General features: G+C 36.8%; 1 protein-coding gene across 2 annotated transcripts in view; it reads left to right on the top strand.

Moving 5' to 3' along the window:
* RESF1 (retroelement silencing factor 1) overlaps positions 1–13,857 on the top strand; it is a 32,073-nt gene extending 18,216 nt beyond the window's left edge. For both annotated transcript variants that reach the window (XM_082352044.1, XM_082352045.1), the window contains 3 exons: positions 4,278–9,264; positions 10,536–10,619; positions 13,128–13,857. In XM_082352044.1, the coding sequence (XP_082208170.1) occupies positions 4,335–9,264; positions 10,536–10,619; positions 13,128–13,294 (5,181 nt within the window). In that variant the 5' untranslated portion in view covers positions 4,278–4,334 and the 3' untranslated portion in view covers positions 13,295–13,857. The remainder of the gene's footprint in view (positions 1–4,277; positions 9,265–10,535; positions 10,620–13,127) is intronic.
* Positions 13,858–18,629: the final 4,772 nt, after the last annotated feature.

Raw genomic sequence — 18,629 nt, forward strand, 5'->3', positions numbered from 1 at the left:
CTGGAATTTGTTAGGTAAATGCCATGGCTGTCACAGGTGAGGGGAGATAAGAGGGCGGGGTGCCAATTTGGGGGCAAAAGAGTTTATTTTTCCAAGAAAAATTTAAATGATAGACATGGAAATCCTGTCTCTGGTTATCTCCATTAAAATATATCTTCAGAAGGTCTAAGAATACATTGTATCCAAAAGTAGAGGCTGCAGTCAGGAAAAAAGTCTTTTTTGTTTTGTTCTGTTTTTGTTCTTGTCTGCGGCAAGTGGCATGTGGGATCTTCGTTCCCCAACCAGGGATGAAACCAGCGCCCCCTGCAGTGGAAGTGTGGAGTCTTAACCACTGGACTGCCACAGAGGTCCCTTAACTCTCTCCTTTTAATTTCGGTAGTTCAAGGTTGGTTTTCCAGGCTGCAGTTTTTTTCTATGCCAGCAAAGGAGAGAGAGGGGGTAAAAACCCAACAACCCCAAATTATTTGTAAGGAGCATTTCTCTTCCTACCCATAGGCTCTGTGTTAGTCTGCAGGGCTGCCCTAACAAAATAACCACAGCTTGGGTAGCTTAAACAATAAATTTCTGCAGGTCTAGAGTCTGGAAGTCTGAGATCAATGTGTTTGGTTTCTCCTGAGGTCTCTCTCATTGGCTTGCACACAGCTACCTTCTCTGTGTCTCCTCAGATGGTCTTTCCTGTGTGTGTATACACCTGGGTGTCTCTCTTATAAGGACACTAATCCTGTTGGGTTAAGGCCCCGCCCTTAAGACCTCATTTAACCTTAATTGCCTCACTCAAGGCCCTATCTCCAAATATAGTGAACTGGACTTAAACATATAAACTTTGAGGGAACAGAATTCAGTCTGTAACAGCCTCCCACCCCCAAGCTCACATAAGAAATAGGGCAAATTATTGGGAATTTATCATTAACTCTTTTGTAGTACTGCTACTTGGTAGTACTGCTTTTTACTTTGTATTATACTTCTCCCTAATCAGTTGTCTTATTAAGGAGCTTTCCTGGGAGAAAGCATGTGAGGAATATACAGATCTTTCTCCTTGGGACCTGTTTTTAAACCAAAATGTGCATGCTGTCATGCTGGACAAGGGTGATCTGGCTCCCCGACAAATTAAACTCTCAAGAGAGGGAGGTTTCTTTACTACCTTAATCAAATGACAGGTCAGGACAAACATAGAGTTCACCAATGACTTTGACTTTCACATAAGTGAGAAGAAGCAAGCAGAGAAATAGAAAGCAAAAATGTATGTAAAAATGCAGAATGAAAGTTAAAACCACTTGAGCACGAAGTGCTTGTAACGAACCAAGTCCATGCATCCATAATAGAAAAGTCCAGTTGGTCCAAGACACTAGTCTCCTCAATGAGGCACTCAAGCAGGTCTGGATTACTGCTGGGTCACAAGTGATGAGGTGAAGACTGTCCATTTGGGCAAAGCCTCTGGTGGCCAGTGCCTCGGTGAATGGATCCTCGACAAGAGATGAAGTTACAGCAACACTTGTCTCAAATGCAAACAGTCCCAGCTCACCTAAGTTTATAGTCCCAGGAGCACGTTATCTCCAAGATCAGATGTTCAGTTTGGGAGGGGGAGAGTTTCTAATGCCACCTGTGTCACCTTAGGTCACCTTGGCAGGAGATACCCAAAATGTCTGCCTCTTCCTTCCAGCATGCACAGATCAATCTTGGCTCAGGTACAGCAATGACAAAAAATGAAACCTCTGAAGTCATGGAGTCAGTTTCTAGTCACGGCTTTATTTCATGCTCGACACCAGGCCTCAAAAGGTTCCCTTCTATGTATTACTTATGAGCAAATACATAAATAAACATACATATCAAGAAATTAAACACATGGTAACATGTGCCTTCTTCAATCTAGTTTGAGTACACTATGACCCATCATGTAATAGATCTAAAAGATCTACAGATTGTTTTGGATTTTCTACATAACGTCTATTAATAGCTTTATATTTTCCTTCACAATTCTTATACTTTCTAGGATCTCCAGTGCAACAATGAATAGAAGTGGGTGATAGTGGCATCTTTATTTGAGTTATCTATTATTATTAATAATAATATTACTGTTGTTGGTCTGAATTTTTGAAATTACCATTTATCAAAATTAAGGAAACTTCTTTCTATTCTTGGTTTTATACAATTGTTCTTTTAATGAATTTTAATTGAATTTTATCAAAAGTTCTTGCATCTGTTGAAATGATCATGTGATTTTAAAAATAATTATAATGTAATTACGTTGATTAATTTTCAATGACAAACTTTATATTCCTGAAATAAACTCAGTTTGATCATGATGTTATCCTTTTCATGTATCACCCCATTTGGTTTGCTAACATTTTGCTCAGGACTTTTTTGTTTGTTTCTGAGAGATTGGCTTCTTAATTGTCTTTCTTTTCAGCTTTGGTATGATAGGCTCAGTAAATAAGCTATGAAGTGTTCCCTCTTTTATCCTTTTAAAGAGGTTATATTGGATTATCTTTTCCGTAATTGGTAGAACACTCCAGTACAGCCACATGGCCCTGCTGTTTTCTTTGTGAAGATATTTAATTATAGATGTTAGGATATGTTTTTTCAAGGAATTTCTCCATTCCACCTAAATTTTAAATGTTCGGAAATACTCAAGATAAATACATTACCGTTTTAATGTCTGTAAGATCTAGTGATAGCCTCTTTTCCCAATACAGTGGATTTTTTTTTATGATGATCAGTGTTGTCAGAGGCTTATTGATTTTTATTTGTTACCAACTTGTGACTTATTGAATCTCTGTTCTCATTTTATTTCACTCTGTCTTTTCCTTGGATTAACTTGTTATTTTTAACTTTGTATGATAAATACAGAGATTGCTTCCCAGTCTTCTTTTAAATAAGTCTATTTAATGTTATAAATTATCCTCAAGTCATATGTTAACATGGGGTTGGGAGCCCATTATGGACTGAACTGTGTGTCTTGTCCCCCACCCCCCCACCAAATGCATATGTTGAAGCTCTGACCTCCAGTGTGACTATTTTTAGAGGTGGGGCCTTTAGGGAGATAATTAAGGTAAATGAGGTCATAAGGGTGGGATCTGATTCAGTAGGTCTGGTATCCTATTGGATAATTAGAGGAAGAGACACCAGAGCTCACTGCATTCTTTATTTCTTAATTATTTTGCAGTTTCCTAGGTTCTTTTTCTACAATTTCTAGATTAATTCCACTGTGAATTAATCTGAATTATTGTAATCCTTCAAAAATGAGATTTGCTTATGGCCTAGCCATATGGTCAGTACCGGTAAAAATTCCACGTGCATTGGAAAGAATGTGTGTTCTGCAGTTGTTTGGTATACTATTAATACGTTTAAGTCAACTTTGTTTGCCCTATCATTTGTTACAGATTTGTCTGTTTTTAGATATGTCCCATGTCCCTGTACTGTTGGTGAGAGTATAAATTATTTCAGTCTTTTTGGAAGGCAGTTTGTCACTGCTTATGAAAATGATTTTAGTGTCTTTTGACATATTGATTTCACTTGTAGGAATTGGCAGAAACAGCACAAATATAAAAGCATAAATACAAGAATTCTTAGTATAGGATAGTTTATAAGTGCAAAAACTTAAGAAAACCAAATGTCCATCAATAGAGAAATGGTTAAAAGGTGATATACACAGAAAGTGGAATGTTATGCAGACAGTGAGACAGATATGTGTGTAGTTGAAATGATAAGATATCCTAGGTATAGTAATGAAAATGAGGCTAACTGTAGACAGCATGTTTGGTAGGACTCCATTTGTCTTAAAAGATGAGGTTTTATCTATGTATTGGTGTTTTTTTATATATAGAAATTTTCTGAAAGAAAGGTAACAGTAGATACTGCTAGGGAGTTAGACATTGGAGATGGACAGTAGTAAGGGCTTCTTAGTATATGCTTGATTTTTAAAAAAATTTATTTTTTACAGTGATCATGGGTTACTTAGAATAAAGAGCTAGTTAAAATAAATAAATGCAGAAAGTAATTGTCTCTTAAGTGTAACAAACAAAATACTAACTATATTGGGTAGAATGAATTTCTGTTGAACACGCCAGAAAATTTTATTGACATTTGCCATATTTATTATTACATCTTCCTTTGCTGTTCCTCTTATCCAAATCAAAGATGAAGCTTTCTCTAGTCTGAGGTTTCAGGAATTTTGCTAGACATAGTCAGCATTGGTGATAAGGTAAACTAAGAAAATTATCTTAGAAATTCTGACCTGGCAAAACAGCTTTTTAATAAAAGATCTTTATTTCCTACAGATTCCTGACATTCAAAACAGCTGGCTTTTAATACACTGCTACTGCATCAAATTGACAATGAACTGGAATGCAAAATCAGAGAGTGTCACCTTACCACCACAGTATCCTAAAAAACAGGCATCTTTTTTGGAGCAAGCTTTAGTAAACACACTTACCACAGCATCTCAAAGTTCTTTAAACCATCCTGGAAGTAACCAAGAACCATGCCTATTTCTCAGTAATTTAAATCCAGTTTCACAGCCGCTGCTCAACATCAGAAATTATAAAACTCCTCAACAAATCCCTATTTCTGATATGCATAGTGGGACCATTGTGACCTCACAGACTTCAGTAGAAAGAATAACATATGCAAATGTTAAAGGACCCAAACAACCAAATCACGATTTGCAAATGTCTTCAGGAGTTACACAGGATGTATGGTTGAACTCACCAATGAGGAATTCTATGCTTTCTCATACAGGGACAACTGTATCTCATCAGACTGGTTTTGGAACGAATACACCCAATGTACGTGCACTACAGAATCAATTTCTAACATCAGATACCTATTCTATGCAACTACAAATGATCCCTTCTAATTCCAGAAGAGTTCCTATAACTTATCAAGGAAACCCGAGACTTAACCTACCTTTATCAGAGCAACAGGTTGATTGGGCACAGCAGTGTGCATCCAGTGGGTTGACTTACCCAGATTACAGACCACTTCCAAAGCAATATAGTTATTCATCACAAAGCTTTTTGCAGGATCCTACTCTTCAGAAACAAACCCCTATGTCATCTGTATCATTACAAGTTAAAAATAGTCAATCTCCAAATCCTGCCCTGACTTTACAGTCAAAGCAGATTGCAACTGTACCGTCATATCAATATGCAGTTACTCAAACTGACAAAAGACCTCCTCCTCCTCCTTATGACTGTAGGTATGCAAGCCAGCCTCTGCAAAGTACTCAGCATGTTGTTAAACACACTTCTATGGAAGTTCCTCAGAGTCAAGAAATGCACTTACCTGAAACGAGAAAAGACTTTTGTAGAGGCTTTCAGCAGCAGTGGCAAAACCTTAATGAAAATTTCAACACAATGGGAAATTCCTGTAACTTGAGAGTAAATACCAATGTCAATCAGCCTTTTAATGAACCTATTAGATCTTCTGTGGATGGTGTTCAGGCTCTTACTCAAAATAATCAAGAGAAAAGAGTGGATTCTCGAAATCTAACTTCAAATCAAGTACTGGACACAAGTGCCACAAAAGAAAAGTTAGTGAGGGATATTAAAACATTAGTAGAAATAAAAAAGAAGTTTTCGGACCTTGCAAGGAAAATTAAAATTAATAAAAATCTTTTGATGGCAGCAGGTTGTATTAAAACAACTAATAACTCTTACAGTGAATCAGCTCAAAATTGTGGGTTGTCTCTGAAACAAACTGCCAAAATCCAGTCTGGACCACAGGTAACCCTAGGCCCTCCAGATGCTGTGGAGGATAAACCACCAACGGTAATGGAATCTGCAGAAGAAACAAATAGAACACACAATGCATTGAATTCCAACCTTCAGGACAGAAATTTTAACCAAGTCAGTTCTGTTTTACTAAATTCTGGCTGTTCACAAGTTGTGAGTTCTTTAAAGACATCAACTGTTGAGATTACCCAGGCAATATTAAATAACACCCAGTTTTCATCAGGAAATTTAGTCAACGTTGCACAAAATGTGCCAACAAATTCTGAAGCAACTTCTCTTCCTCAGTCTACATCTTTTGAGGAATATGTTTCAAAATATCCAAATAAAAATAGGCTAATTCTCAGTTTACTTGCATCTGGAAATAAAACTCAGAAGAAATTATTAAAAGATACTAATGAACATATTCATGATTCTAAACTGCATAGTTTTGAAATGAATCCAAATATCCAGAACACTGGTAACCAAGTGAATTTGAAACCCATGGAAACTCCAGGTACTCCAAGTACTTGTAATATAAATGCCAAGATTTCAAACAACTCTTACTTTGAGCATAAATCCTTCAATGGAATGTCTTCTAAAAGTGACTCTCACTTTTCCATGGAATTGCTAGCAACGTGTCTTTCTTTGTGGAAAAAGCAACCTTCAGAACCTACGGAAGAAAAACAGTGTAATGAGTCAAAAACAAACACAACAGCAGTTGGAATTTCAAAGCCTGTGGACATCTGTGACAAGAGTCCATTTTCAACTGTGGGAAATTCTCAGAATAAAATTGTAAACAGCTCACAAGAAACAGTTTTATCAATGGTAGCACAGAATTATGAGTCTTCAGGAGCAACTACTACAAAGGGGATTGCTGTAGTATCACCATTAATTCTTTCAGATGTCAAAACATTGTCTGTCAAAGGTATAACACCTGAAGCTTTACCTGAAACAATGTATCCAGTTATTAAAGAAGGCAGTGTTTGTAGCTTACAAAACAAATCAACGGAAAACACTGCTGCTTTGAACGTTAATGAACCAGTGACAAGTACCGCAAGCACCAAGATTTTCCCACTAATTCAGAAGGATAAGCAAAGTGAATCAACTAATACTAATTCAGAAGTCACACCTAATACCAGTCAAGGAAAGCATAACAAATCAGAACCAGATATCCGGTGTCCTGTGAGTGATCAGCAAACCACATATATATCAAAGGACAGTGATATCGTGGGCAGAGATGTATTACAGATTGGCAGTATTTGTTCTCTTGTTGAAGGTGATACCGCTTATAATTCCCAAATAGCAAAGATATTCAACTTGCCCTCTTTGCAAAAGGTTGAGCCACAGAAACCTCTACCCAATCACCAAGTAATGAATAATAGACAAAATGAACAATTTGACAATATCACTGGAAATAAAGACTTTGTCTTTCAAAAAGAGAATTTTGTACAGTGCACAGATGTTTCACATAAAATAACTGATCAGTCAGAGTCACTGCAACCTCCAGAACCATCGACTTTGAAGTACATTGGAGCAAAGAGTGGAATTCTTGAGGAAGGCAGTTTAGAGCATATCACTAAAAATGAAAGCATGGCTAATGATATGTGTTCACCAGCTGCTATTCAGCACGATAGTTACCCTCAGGAAGCGGCCCAGGATCCTACAACAAATGAGAATCTCAAAGATAAGACATCGATCTTATACCTACATGATCAGCTGTCAGAACTTTTAAAAGAGTTTCCCTATGGTATTGAACCTGTGAACATGCATGAAGGTTTTGTGGTCCAACAAATGGCACACCGAATCTCAAAAGCTCAAACTTGTGATAAAACCAGTTGTGACTCCAAAGACTCAACAGACCAGATACAAATTACAATATTAAATTCAGAGCAAATGAAAGAATTATTTCCTGAACAGGACGATCAACCCAATGAGGTAGACAAACTGACAGAGCCTCAGAAAGAAAAGCCTGTCACAAAAGAAGGGAACCAGTGTGACCCACAAGCACATACAGTTGAAGAAACCTGTGATTCTGTAATACTGGATTCAGAAAAAGATGATGTCCGTTGCTGTGCATTGGGGTGGCTGTCTATGGTTTATGAAGGAGTACCTCAATGCCAGTGTAATTCCACTAAGAACTCAACTTCAAAGGAAGAAAAAGGGAAAGATCCACATTCTCCTTTGGAGACCAATGGTTATAAACAAGGAGAGAGAACTTCTGACAGAGATGTTCCTATTGCATTTAACAGTCCTCCAAATAATCAGCCGAAGATTCCTCTGACTTGTCCAGTTGAGAAAAAACCTTTTCCTGAAACAGAGCAAGGCAGGAATATAAAAGATAAATCCAAATCAGAACATAACAGTTCATTAAGGACAGAACAAGAATTATCTGGTCACTTTTTATCTAAAGGTGATAAAAAACCAGATTCTTTGCAGAGTCACAAAAGAAAAAGAAAACTGCAATTTCATGAGATAACTTTTCATTCCACTAACAAAATTGCAAAATTTTCTCAAGAGAGCCTGCAGAGGAAGCTCATGGCACAAAACTTACGACCACTAAAACCAAAGATGGGTTTTTTGACAAGTAAAAATAAAGATTTGCATGTGAAGAATGGTTCTTTGGTACAGTCAGTATCACCGGAAAAGAGAAAATTGAAAGCAGGTGGCTCTAAAAAAGTTTTGGAAAAGAAGTTAGATGAAGGGAGCATACTTGATTCAGAGATAAAGAGGAAGAAGTATGATAAACAAGAGCAGAATAAGAATGTGGGAGGTGGTGCATTTAAATTCTGTAACCCTTTCTCAACCACAGGTGAAAGAGCCAGGATTAAAGAAAAGACAGTGTCAAATGTTACGTCCTCAGGCTCTATGGATAGCTCATCTAAAATTAATAGAGTTCTATCACCAAAGGAGTATTTATCAAGGCAGAAGCATAAAGAAGCATTAAAGAAAAACTATCTGAAAAATGTACCATGTGATTCTCAGTATATGAGGTCCAATAAACTTTCTACGCGAGTGGGAAGTTGTGGGAGATCAAATGAGAGACACAATGGCAGTGTACAGACCTCTAAGGAATCATTAAATATTGGTACAAGCCATGGTAAAAACCTCAAAGCCCATCATTCCAAGGAGTCTAAAACATACGTTTCAAGGAATATTAAAGGAACAGTTGGTGGAAAGCAACCTGATAAAATGTGGATTGATAAAACCAAATTAGACAAAAATTTAAGTAATGTAAATAATGACGTTGAATTCAGCCAAATGGCTTCCCAAGCAAAAGATCAAAGGAAACTGTATCTGAACAGAGTTGCATTTAAATGCACTGAACGTGAGCGCATTTGTCTCACAAAATTAGACAGTTCACCCAGGAAGCTTAATAAAGAAAAGAGACCAGAAAGTAAACCTAAGACCCTTTTACCTGTAAAAGATACCACAGAGAAACTAAGCATGCTGGAGTTTAAATTATGTCCAGATGGACTATTTAAGAATACAAACCCTGTTGAAGACCAGAAGGATCTGCCATTTACTCCTAGGAAGGAGCAAGCTCCTGTGCAAGGTCCAGTATGATTTTTTTGATGGTGTCTGCAACATTGTAATACTGTAGTTCAGCAAGTGACAGAGCGTCTCTCCTGACTTCCCTGTAACTAGGAGAGACTTAAATGCATTTTGCCTTTACTTAGTATTTAGTCTTCTCAGTAAGTTGATGGTTCATTGGGCAATATTTGTTTTAAGTTTGTGTCCCACTTATTTTAAATTATACTACATTCACATTAAAGACAAGAGGTATATAAAATTGTAAGGTTTGCCAAATACAAAGATTTCCTTTTGTGCCAAGAAGTGAAAAACATTCTTTGTGCTAAGTCAGAAAAGCATCAAGTGTACATTATTTCAGGTCTTGCCTTTGTTCATTCTCTTTTGGGGCTTGCAGTTTCAAAGCCCTGTGAATTTGAAATTTTGGTCTAAATGTTAGGAGATATGTAATGTTAATGAAATCTTTTTGTACATATGGAAGTGGTTTGACTTACTGTCATCTTTGAAGCAGTTGGTGATTGTGTTATCACTAAAGTTAAAGTGGTACCTTGTAGTCTACTCATGAAATACGCAATGAGAGGATCTTGGAAGCAGTGTTGTCCATTGTTGAGTTACCAAACCCGAATGGAAATCATGACTGTTGGTTAGTTGAAGGATAGAATTCTCAATGTAGTGCAAGATGGAAGGAGAAAATAGAGGACTCATTATTTGTGGTAGAAGGAAACATTTATGGGTTGTGGATAGTATATGTAAAACATTGTGTTGAGAAACCCAGATTGGAAAACTAAAGGATTTGAATGGAAATCGTAGTTTCTCCTGTACTGTGTTCAGACAGTATCTGTTTGGGTGCATAAAATTACAATGTAAATAAGGTACTTTTTCTTGGAAGGTGGTAGGGATATATGAGTATATAGAGTATAAAATTCATCTTGTGAAGTACTGGTGATTACACTTGGTTCTTAAAACTAGATCCTTAGAATCTGAGGGCCTGGTTGGAAGTGGGTGCAGCAGCAGTGTGAGGTACATTCTGTCTCATGTGCCCTTAAGTACCTTGAAATGTGTTGGTGTTCAGCCCAAGTGGGAGAAACATAATTACATAATGAAGGTAAACTTTTAAATTGTGAGATTCAGGCACGTCATATGGGAGAAAGCATTTTTCCAGGCCCTTTTCAGTTATGTGTGAATATATCTGATGCCTTCTAAAATCTAATTTAGGCTTACATGGTTTTCCTTCACTATAGTACTAAAAGAGATGAATAGCAATATCTAGAGATCTGAAAATGAATATTTAAATAGTTTCAGGAATAAAAAGTACAAAAGAAGACTGGTTAAAATGTGTGACTGAGGAGAAAAGGATGCCGGAAGCCAACCAAGAAATAGGTAAAGCCGTCTGTTTAAGTTTTTATTTTACTTACCTGGCACTCTGTCATATATAAGCTGGATTACAGTTATGAAACTATTGTGAAGTTTGGTTTTTATCCATATTCTTTTAAAAAGCAGTTCAGTGTCTGTATGAGTGGTAGGAAGACATTCTCTTATTTTTTCTCTCATGCTGTGGACAGAGAAGTAGTGATCTATTTCCTTTTAACAAGAGAATTCTAATCACAGTGACTTAAGACAAGGGGTTGGCATACTTCTTCTGTGTAGATAGGTTTTGCAAATCATAATGTCTCTCCTAAATACTCTAACATTGCAGTGAGAAATGGCTGTAGAATAATGAATGAGCATGGGCTATGTTCCGATTAAACTTTACCAAAACTTGCTAGAGGCTGGGCTTGGCCCACAGGCATACCCTGTTAGCCAACCCCTAGATTAGATTATTTGCAAGTTAGTTAATTAAATTCTCAAAACCAGGGAGACAAAGATGTTCCCATTTATCAATGAGAGGTTAGATCATTTGGCTGAAGTTACATAGCCAGTAACTCAGTAGGGACTTGAACCACATCCCTCTCTTCAAAGTTTATTAAGTGTGGAATTTGAGTTATTTTGATGACGAAAGACTGATGCTCCTAGTTTTTTGTTTTGGTTTTGGGTCTTTTTTTTTTTTTTTTTTTTTTTTTTTTTTTTTTTTTTTTTGCTGGGAAGGGTTTTGGGCTGAGGGCCGACCAGAAAACCAGAATTTTTAGTATCTGATTTTTAATTAGTGGAATGAATGTATTTTGTGTTTTAGGGTTTTGCATTGAGAACTGGAACCTAGGGTTCAGGAATTTTATTTTAGTTTTGGTTAATTAAATACACAAAGAAGAGTTCATAAGAGTCTTTTGAAAATTGGGAGAAGCAGAATTTTGCCAGGAGCAACAATAAAGAGAAGCAAGAGAAGAAGTGTGACAAAGGTTGAGAAGAGCTTATAAAGAATATATGTAAGCAGGCATGTAGAAATGGAGTCATACATTGAAGATACATAAAGGGAAAAAGAAACCTGAATGAAAGAATTGAAGGAAGAAGAAATGTACACTCTTAATTAGAACAGGAAGACAACTGAAAGAGGGGAAAATGAATTAGTGAGAGAGTAGAAAACACACCCCTACAGTTGGAACACAGGAAGTGAAATATAAGAAAGATGGAAATGGGTGTGGAGATTGCAGCAAGAAAGTACCTTGGAAAAAGGGAGGGCCATAAGTTTTGCCTCAGAGAGAGTTGAGAGGCATAACTTGAATCTGAATCTGAAAATACTCAGAAGACAGATATATGCACAGGTTGACCAGAGGCTCAGGGAGCAGCATGAGCTAAACAACAGACATGAAGATACCTGCAGACAGGATGAGCAATAAACACTGAAGGTGGGACATCAGTACTCAGGATCACTATGAAAATGACACAAAGCAGGGCCCAGGCGCAATGAGAGATGCAGCAGGGTGAGAGAAAAGCTAAGAAACAAGTCCAGAGCTCTGTCAAAAGTCTTACGAGACTCGGGGAAATCATGAAAGACAGAACATACCAAGAGGAAGAGACTGGAGAACTGGAACTCCCAGAGAGCTATAAAAAACACACTTTAGATAAGCGACACCTAAATTTGGTGGCAAAGGTTGGAGCGTAGATGGAGCAAGCCGTGAAACTGTCAGGGTGAGGTAGAAGAAGAAGAGGTGACAGAATCCAGCGGAAAGCAGCTTAGAGCTGCACCTCAGGTATCAGCATTCATAACAGAAAGCTGATGTGCATGGAGAGAAATTTGAAACATAAAGAATTAAGAGTAACCATCCTCTGTTACCAAAAAAATAAAGAAAGAAGAGGACAGAGTGCTTGACCCACCCAGGCAGAAAAAGGTAAAAGAAAACTTATTCAGAAAGGAGTGGCTAGAGCAGGAATGTAAAGTACGGGAATTCAGAATTGGAACAGCTTCTGAGATACAGAGGCACATCTAGAAATACACGGAAAGAGAAAAAGCTGGCTGGGCCCATCAAAAAAGGGATAGTGAGGCTAATGACAGCACTGAAATAGTCTAAAGAAATAGAAAAATACAGATATTTCTTAGAATACCTAGTGCATAGCAAGACCACAATATGCAAGCTGTACTTTCCATTTACTCTTTGGAACTGGCTTGCGTTTGTGCTTTTTATATTGCTAGTTTAGATGGCTGTTAAGAAAGTCACGTTCATAATAGTGTGCAAATAATAAGAGTTTTTATTGGGCAAGGGTACAGGTAGAGCAGAATAGCCCTGGGCAGTGAAGATGGGGATGAGATTAGAAAACAACCCCCAAAGGAGAGGCAAGATGTCCTGTGTATCTACTTTATAATTCTGTAGGTAAAGGGCCATAGTTTGTCACATTTAACTCTTTCCATTTTTTATCCCAGAGAACAACGCATGTTTTCCATCTCAATTTATACTGATTGTATACTAGTCACTAACATTAAGAGTAATAAAGTAAATAAAATTTTTGTTTCCTTAGATGATAATGTTTTGGCTAATTCAAGACTCTCCAAGAGAAGTTTCAGTGCAGATGGATTTGAGACACTACAAAACCCAGTAAAAGATTCAAAAGCAATGTTTCAAACCTACAAAAAGATGTACATGGAGAAGAGAAGCAGAAGTCTTGGTAGCAGTCCTTTAGAATAATTTTGAGACTTTAATTCTTCTGATGGTTCTCTAATTGCCACAAGAAAATTTCTGTCACTTTCTGTTCAAATTATTTTTCCGGAAATACTCAGATTGCCATGATAAAATTTCTCAGAGAGTTTGGTTACCATTTTAGGTTATGTATATCATTGAAGTTACTTAATTAAATTGGCTTGAGAACCTCATTTGTGGGCAGCAGACATAAGAAATAGATGGTATTTGTCAGGGAAACCATAGGTATTGAATTCTGACATTATTGAACCAGTTTACCATTATTTTAAAAGGAATTATTATACTATCCATCCTAAGGGAGACCTGTTCATTACTTAAGGACTTGTTTATTTCCTCTGGGACTGTATTTTTGTTTCTAAAACTTATTAGCAAAATTTATTTTTCAGAAATCCTCACTGTGAATGTCAAAGTATATTCTTAAGTATTTTATACTGAATTGTAAACTTTTTGTCGGAGTCTTGTTTTATACTTGTTAAACTGAACATAATTTTTGGATAATGTTTAAACATTACTTTTCATACTTGAAATAAACATCTATTTTTAAAAACATATATCCGAAACAGTTTGATTTGTGTTTGATTTCCTGCCCTCACAACAGAGCACATTTTAGAAAGGTGTTTTTAAAAGGAGAAATGCTAATTAAGCTGTCACAAGTAAATATTTTCAGGTTCATTCATTAGAAGAGCAAAAATTTACTAGGTTCAGGAAATTGCAAAGAAGGCAAAATATAACTCTTCAGATGTTTCTGGGCTTTATTTTATGACTACTAGAAGTAGAAATGTGTTGTTTTCATAAAATATTAATGCCACATAGTTCACACATACTAAAACTACATTTCTGGGAGTAGAGAGAAATGGAGAGTTTTTTAGTTGGATGTATAGTTTCAGTTTTGCTAGTGCGAATATTCTTACCGCTATTGAACTGTGCACTTAAAAGTGCATGAGATGGTAAACTCATATGTATATTTTATCACAAGTTTTAAAAATACATTCTGAAGACTTCAGAAGACTGAGCTTCTCAAAATATTAAATAGCATGCTTCCATAGGAAAAGCCATTGTGCTCATCCTGAGTAATGTCAATAGAAGGATCAGTTAGAAAAGCAGTGGTTGGTAGAACTGGCACCATAGCACCAGTCAAGGCAATGCAGTGGTTCCAAACTATGAATATTAGTGGTCATTATATTGGTCATTGTGTTCTTTTATTTTTAAATGTTTATTTTACATTGGAGTATAGTTGATTAACAGTGTTGTATAGTTTCAGTGTGAACTGATTCAGTTATACATGTATCTATACTTCTTCAAATTCTTTTCCCATTTAGGTTTTTTTTTTTCCTTCTTTTTAATTTATTTATTTATTTATATTTATGACTGTGTTGAGTCTTCGTTTCTGTGTGAGGGCTTTCTCTAGTTGCGGCAAGCGGGGACCACTCTTCATCGCGGTGCGCGGGCCTCTCACCATCGCGGCCTCTCTTGTTGCGGAGCACAGGCTCCAGACGCACAGGCTCAGTAATTGTGGCTCACGGGCCCAGTTGCTCCGTGGCATGTGGGATCTTCCCAGACCAGGGCTCGAACCCGTGTCCCCTGCATTGGCAGGCAGATTCTCAACCACTGCGCCACCAGGGAAGCCCCATTTAGGTTTTTAAATAATATTGAGCAGAGTTCCCTGTGCTATACAGTAGGTCCTTGGTTATCCATATTTTTATTGGGGTATAGTTGCTTTACAATGTTGTGTTTGGTTATCCATTTTAAATATAGCAGTGTGTACATGCCAATCCCAAACTCCCTAACTATCCCTTCTCCCCTGGCAACCACAAGTTCATTCCCTAAGTCTGTTAGTCTGTTTCTGTTTTGTAAATAAGTTCATTTGTATCAGTTCTTTTTAGATTCCACATATAAGCGATAACATACGATATTTCTCTTACTTTACTCAGTCTGACTTAATTTCACTCAGCATAACAATCTCTAGGTCCATCCATGTTGCTGCAGATGGCATTATTTCATTGTTTTTAATGACTGAGTAATATTCCATTGTATATATATATACCACATTTCCCTTTATCCATTCCTCTGTCGATGGACATTCAGGTTGCTTCCATATCTTGGCTATTGTAAACAATGCTGCAATGAACATTGGCGTGCATGTATCCCTTCTGACCATGTGTTTCTCCAGGTATATGCCCCAGAGTGGGATTGCAGGATCATATGGTAGCTCTATTTTTAGATTTTTAAGGAACCTCCATACTGTTCTCCATAATGGCTTCACCAATTCACATTCCCACCAACAGTGCAAGAGGGTTCCCTTCTCTCTACACCCTCTCCAGCATTTATTGTTTGTAGATTTTTTGATGATAGCCATTTTGACTGGTGTGAGGTGATGTCTCATTGTAGTTTTGATCTGCATTTCTCTAATAATTAGTGATGTTGAACATCTTTTCATGTGCCTCTTGGCCATCTGTATGTCTTCTTTGGAGAAATGTCTATTTAGGTCTTCTGTCCATTTTTTGATTGGGTTGTTTTGATGATATTAAGCCACATGAGCTGCTTGTAAATTTTGGAGACTAATCCCTTGTTGGTCACTTCATTTGCAAATATTTTTGTCCATTCTGTAGGTTGTCTTTTCGTTTTGTTTATGGTTTCCTTTGCTCTGCAGAAGCTTTTAAGTTTAATTAGTTCCCATTTGTTTATTTTTATTTTCATTACTCTAGGAGGTGGATCAAAGAAGATATTGCTGCGATTTATGTCAAAGATTGTTCTGCCTATGTTTTCCTCTAATAAGAGTTTTATAGTGTCCGGTCTTACATTTAGGTCTTTGATCTAGTTTGAGTTTATTTTTGTGTATGGTGATAAATAATGTTTTAATTTCATTTTTTTACATGTAGTTGTCCTGTTTTCCCAGCACCATTTGTTGAAGAGACTGCCTTTCCACCATTGTATAATCTTGCTTCCTTTGTCATAGATTGACCGTAGGTGCCTGGGTTTATTTCTGGACTTTCTAACCTCTTTCTATCAATGGACCCATTGATCTATATTTCTGTTTTTGTGCCAATACCATACTGTTTTGATGACTATAGCTTTGTGGTATAGTGTGAAGTCAGGGAACCTGATTCCTCCAGCTCCGTTTTTCTATCTCAAGATCGCTTTGGCTATTTGGGGTCTTTTGTGTCTCCATACAAATTTTAAGATTTTTTGTTCTAGTTTGGTGAAAAATGCCATTGGTAATTTGATAGGGATTGCATTGAATCTGTAGATTGACTTGTGTAGTATAGTCATTTTCACATTATTGATTCTTCCAATCCAACATGATATATCTTTCCATCTGTTTGTGTCATCTTTGATTTCTTTCATCGGTGTCTTATACTTTTCAGAGTACAAGTCTTTTGTCTCCTTAGGTAGGATTATTCCTAGGTATCAATATTTTATTCTGTTTGATGCAGTGGTAAACGGGTTGTTGTTAGTGTATAAAAATGCAACAGGTTTCTGTGTATTAATTTTGAAACCGGCAACTTTACCAAATTCACTGATGAGCCCTAGTAGTTTTCTGGTAGTATCTTTAGGATTCTCTATAGTATCATGTCACATGCAAACAGTGACAGTTTTACTACTTCTTTTACAATTTGGATTCCTTTTATTTCTTTTTCTTCTCTGATTGCCGTCACTAGGACTTCCAAAACTATGTTGAATAAAAGTGGCGAGAGTGTACATCCTTGTCTTGTTCCTGATCTTAGAGGAAATGCTTTCAGCTTTTCACTGTTGAGTATGGTGTTAGCTGTAGGTTTGTCTTATATGGACTTTATTATGTTGAGGTAGGTTCCTCTCCCTCACTTTCTGGAGAGTTTTTATCATAAATGGGTGCTGAATTTTTCCAAAAGCTTTTTCTGCATCTATCAAGATGATCGTATGGATTTTATTCTTCAATTTGTTGGTGTGGTGTATCACACTGATTGATTTGGATATTGAAAAATCCTTGCATCCCTGGGATAAATCCCACTTGATCATGGTGTATGATCTTTTTAATGTATTGTTGGATTTGGATTGCTAGTATTTTGTTGAGGATTTTTGCATCTATGTTCATCAGTGATAATTGGCCTGTAATTTTCTTTTTTTGTGTTTTCTCTCTGGTTTTGGTATCAGGGTGATGGTGACCTCATAGAATGAGTTTGGGAGTGTTCCTTCCTCTGCAATTTTTTGGAACAGTTTCAGAAGGATATGTGTTAGCTCTTCTCTAAATGTTTGATAGAATTCGCCTGTGAAGCCCTCAGGTCCTTGACTTGTTTATTGGGCGCTTTTTAATCACAGTCTCAATTCCAGTGCTTGTGATTGGTCTGTTCATATTTTCTATTTCTTCCTGGTTCAGTCTTGGGAGATTGTACCTTTCAAAGAATTTGGCCATTTCTTCCAGGTTGTCCATTTTATTGGCACCTTTCAAAGAATTTGGCCATTTCTGCCAGGTTGTCCATTTTATTGGCATACAGTTGCTTGCATTAGTCTCTTATGATTCTTTGTATTTCTATGGGGTCAGTTGTAATTTTTCCTTTTTCTTGATTTGAGTCCTCTCCCTTTTTTTTCTTGAGTCTGGCTAAAGGTTTATCTATTTGTTTATCTTTTCAAAGAACCAGTTTTATTTATTTATTTAGTTAGTTAGTTTAAAAAATTTATTTGGCTGCATTGGGTCATACTTGTGGCATGCAGGATTTTTGTTGCTGCATGCAGGCTCATTAGTTGTGGCATGCAAACTCTTAGTTGCGGCATGTGGGATCTAGTTCCCTGACCAGAGATCGAACCCAGGCCGCCTGCATTGTGAGCGTCGAGTCTTAGCCATTGGACCATCAGGGAAGTCCCAGAACCAGCTTTTTAGTTTAATTGAAATTTGCTGTTGTTTTCTTTGTCTCTATTTCATTTATTTCTCCTCTGATCTTTATGATTTCTTTCCTTCTAGTAACCAGATTTTGTTTGTTCTTCTTTCTCTTGTTGCTTTAGATGTAAGTTTAGGTTGTTTATTTGAGATTTTTCTTGTTTCCTGAGGTAAGATTGTACTGCTATAAACTTTCCTCTTAGAACTGCTTTTGCTGCATCCAATAGGTTTTGGGTCATTGTGCTTTTATTTTCATTTGTCTTTAGGTATTTTTTGATTTTTTTCAGTGATCCATGGGTTGTTTAGTAGCCTATTGTTTAGCCTCCACGTGTTTGTGTTTCTTATAGTTTTTTTCCTGTAGTTTATTTCAAATCTCATAGCATTGTGGTCAGAAAAGATGCTTGATATGATTTCAATTTTCTTAAATTTACCAAGGCTTGCTTTGTGGCCCAGCATGTGGTCAATCCTGGA

The sequence above is a fragment of the Balaenoptera borealis genome (assembly GCF_965194805.1).
Source record: "Balaenoptera borealis genome assembly, chromosome: 13".
NCBI lineage: Eukaryota > Metazoa > Chordata > Mammalia > Artiodactyla > Balaenopteridae > Balaenoptera > Balaenoptera borealis.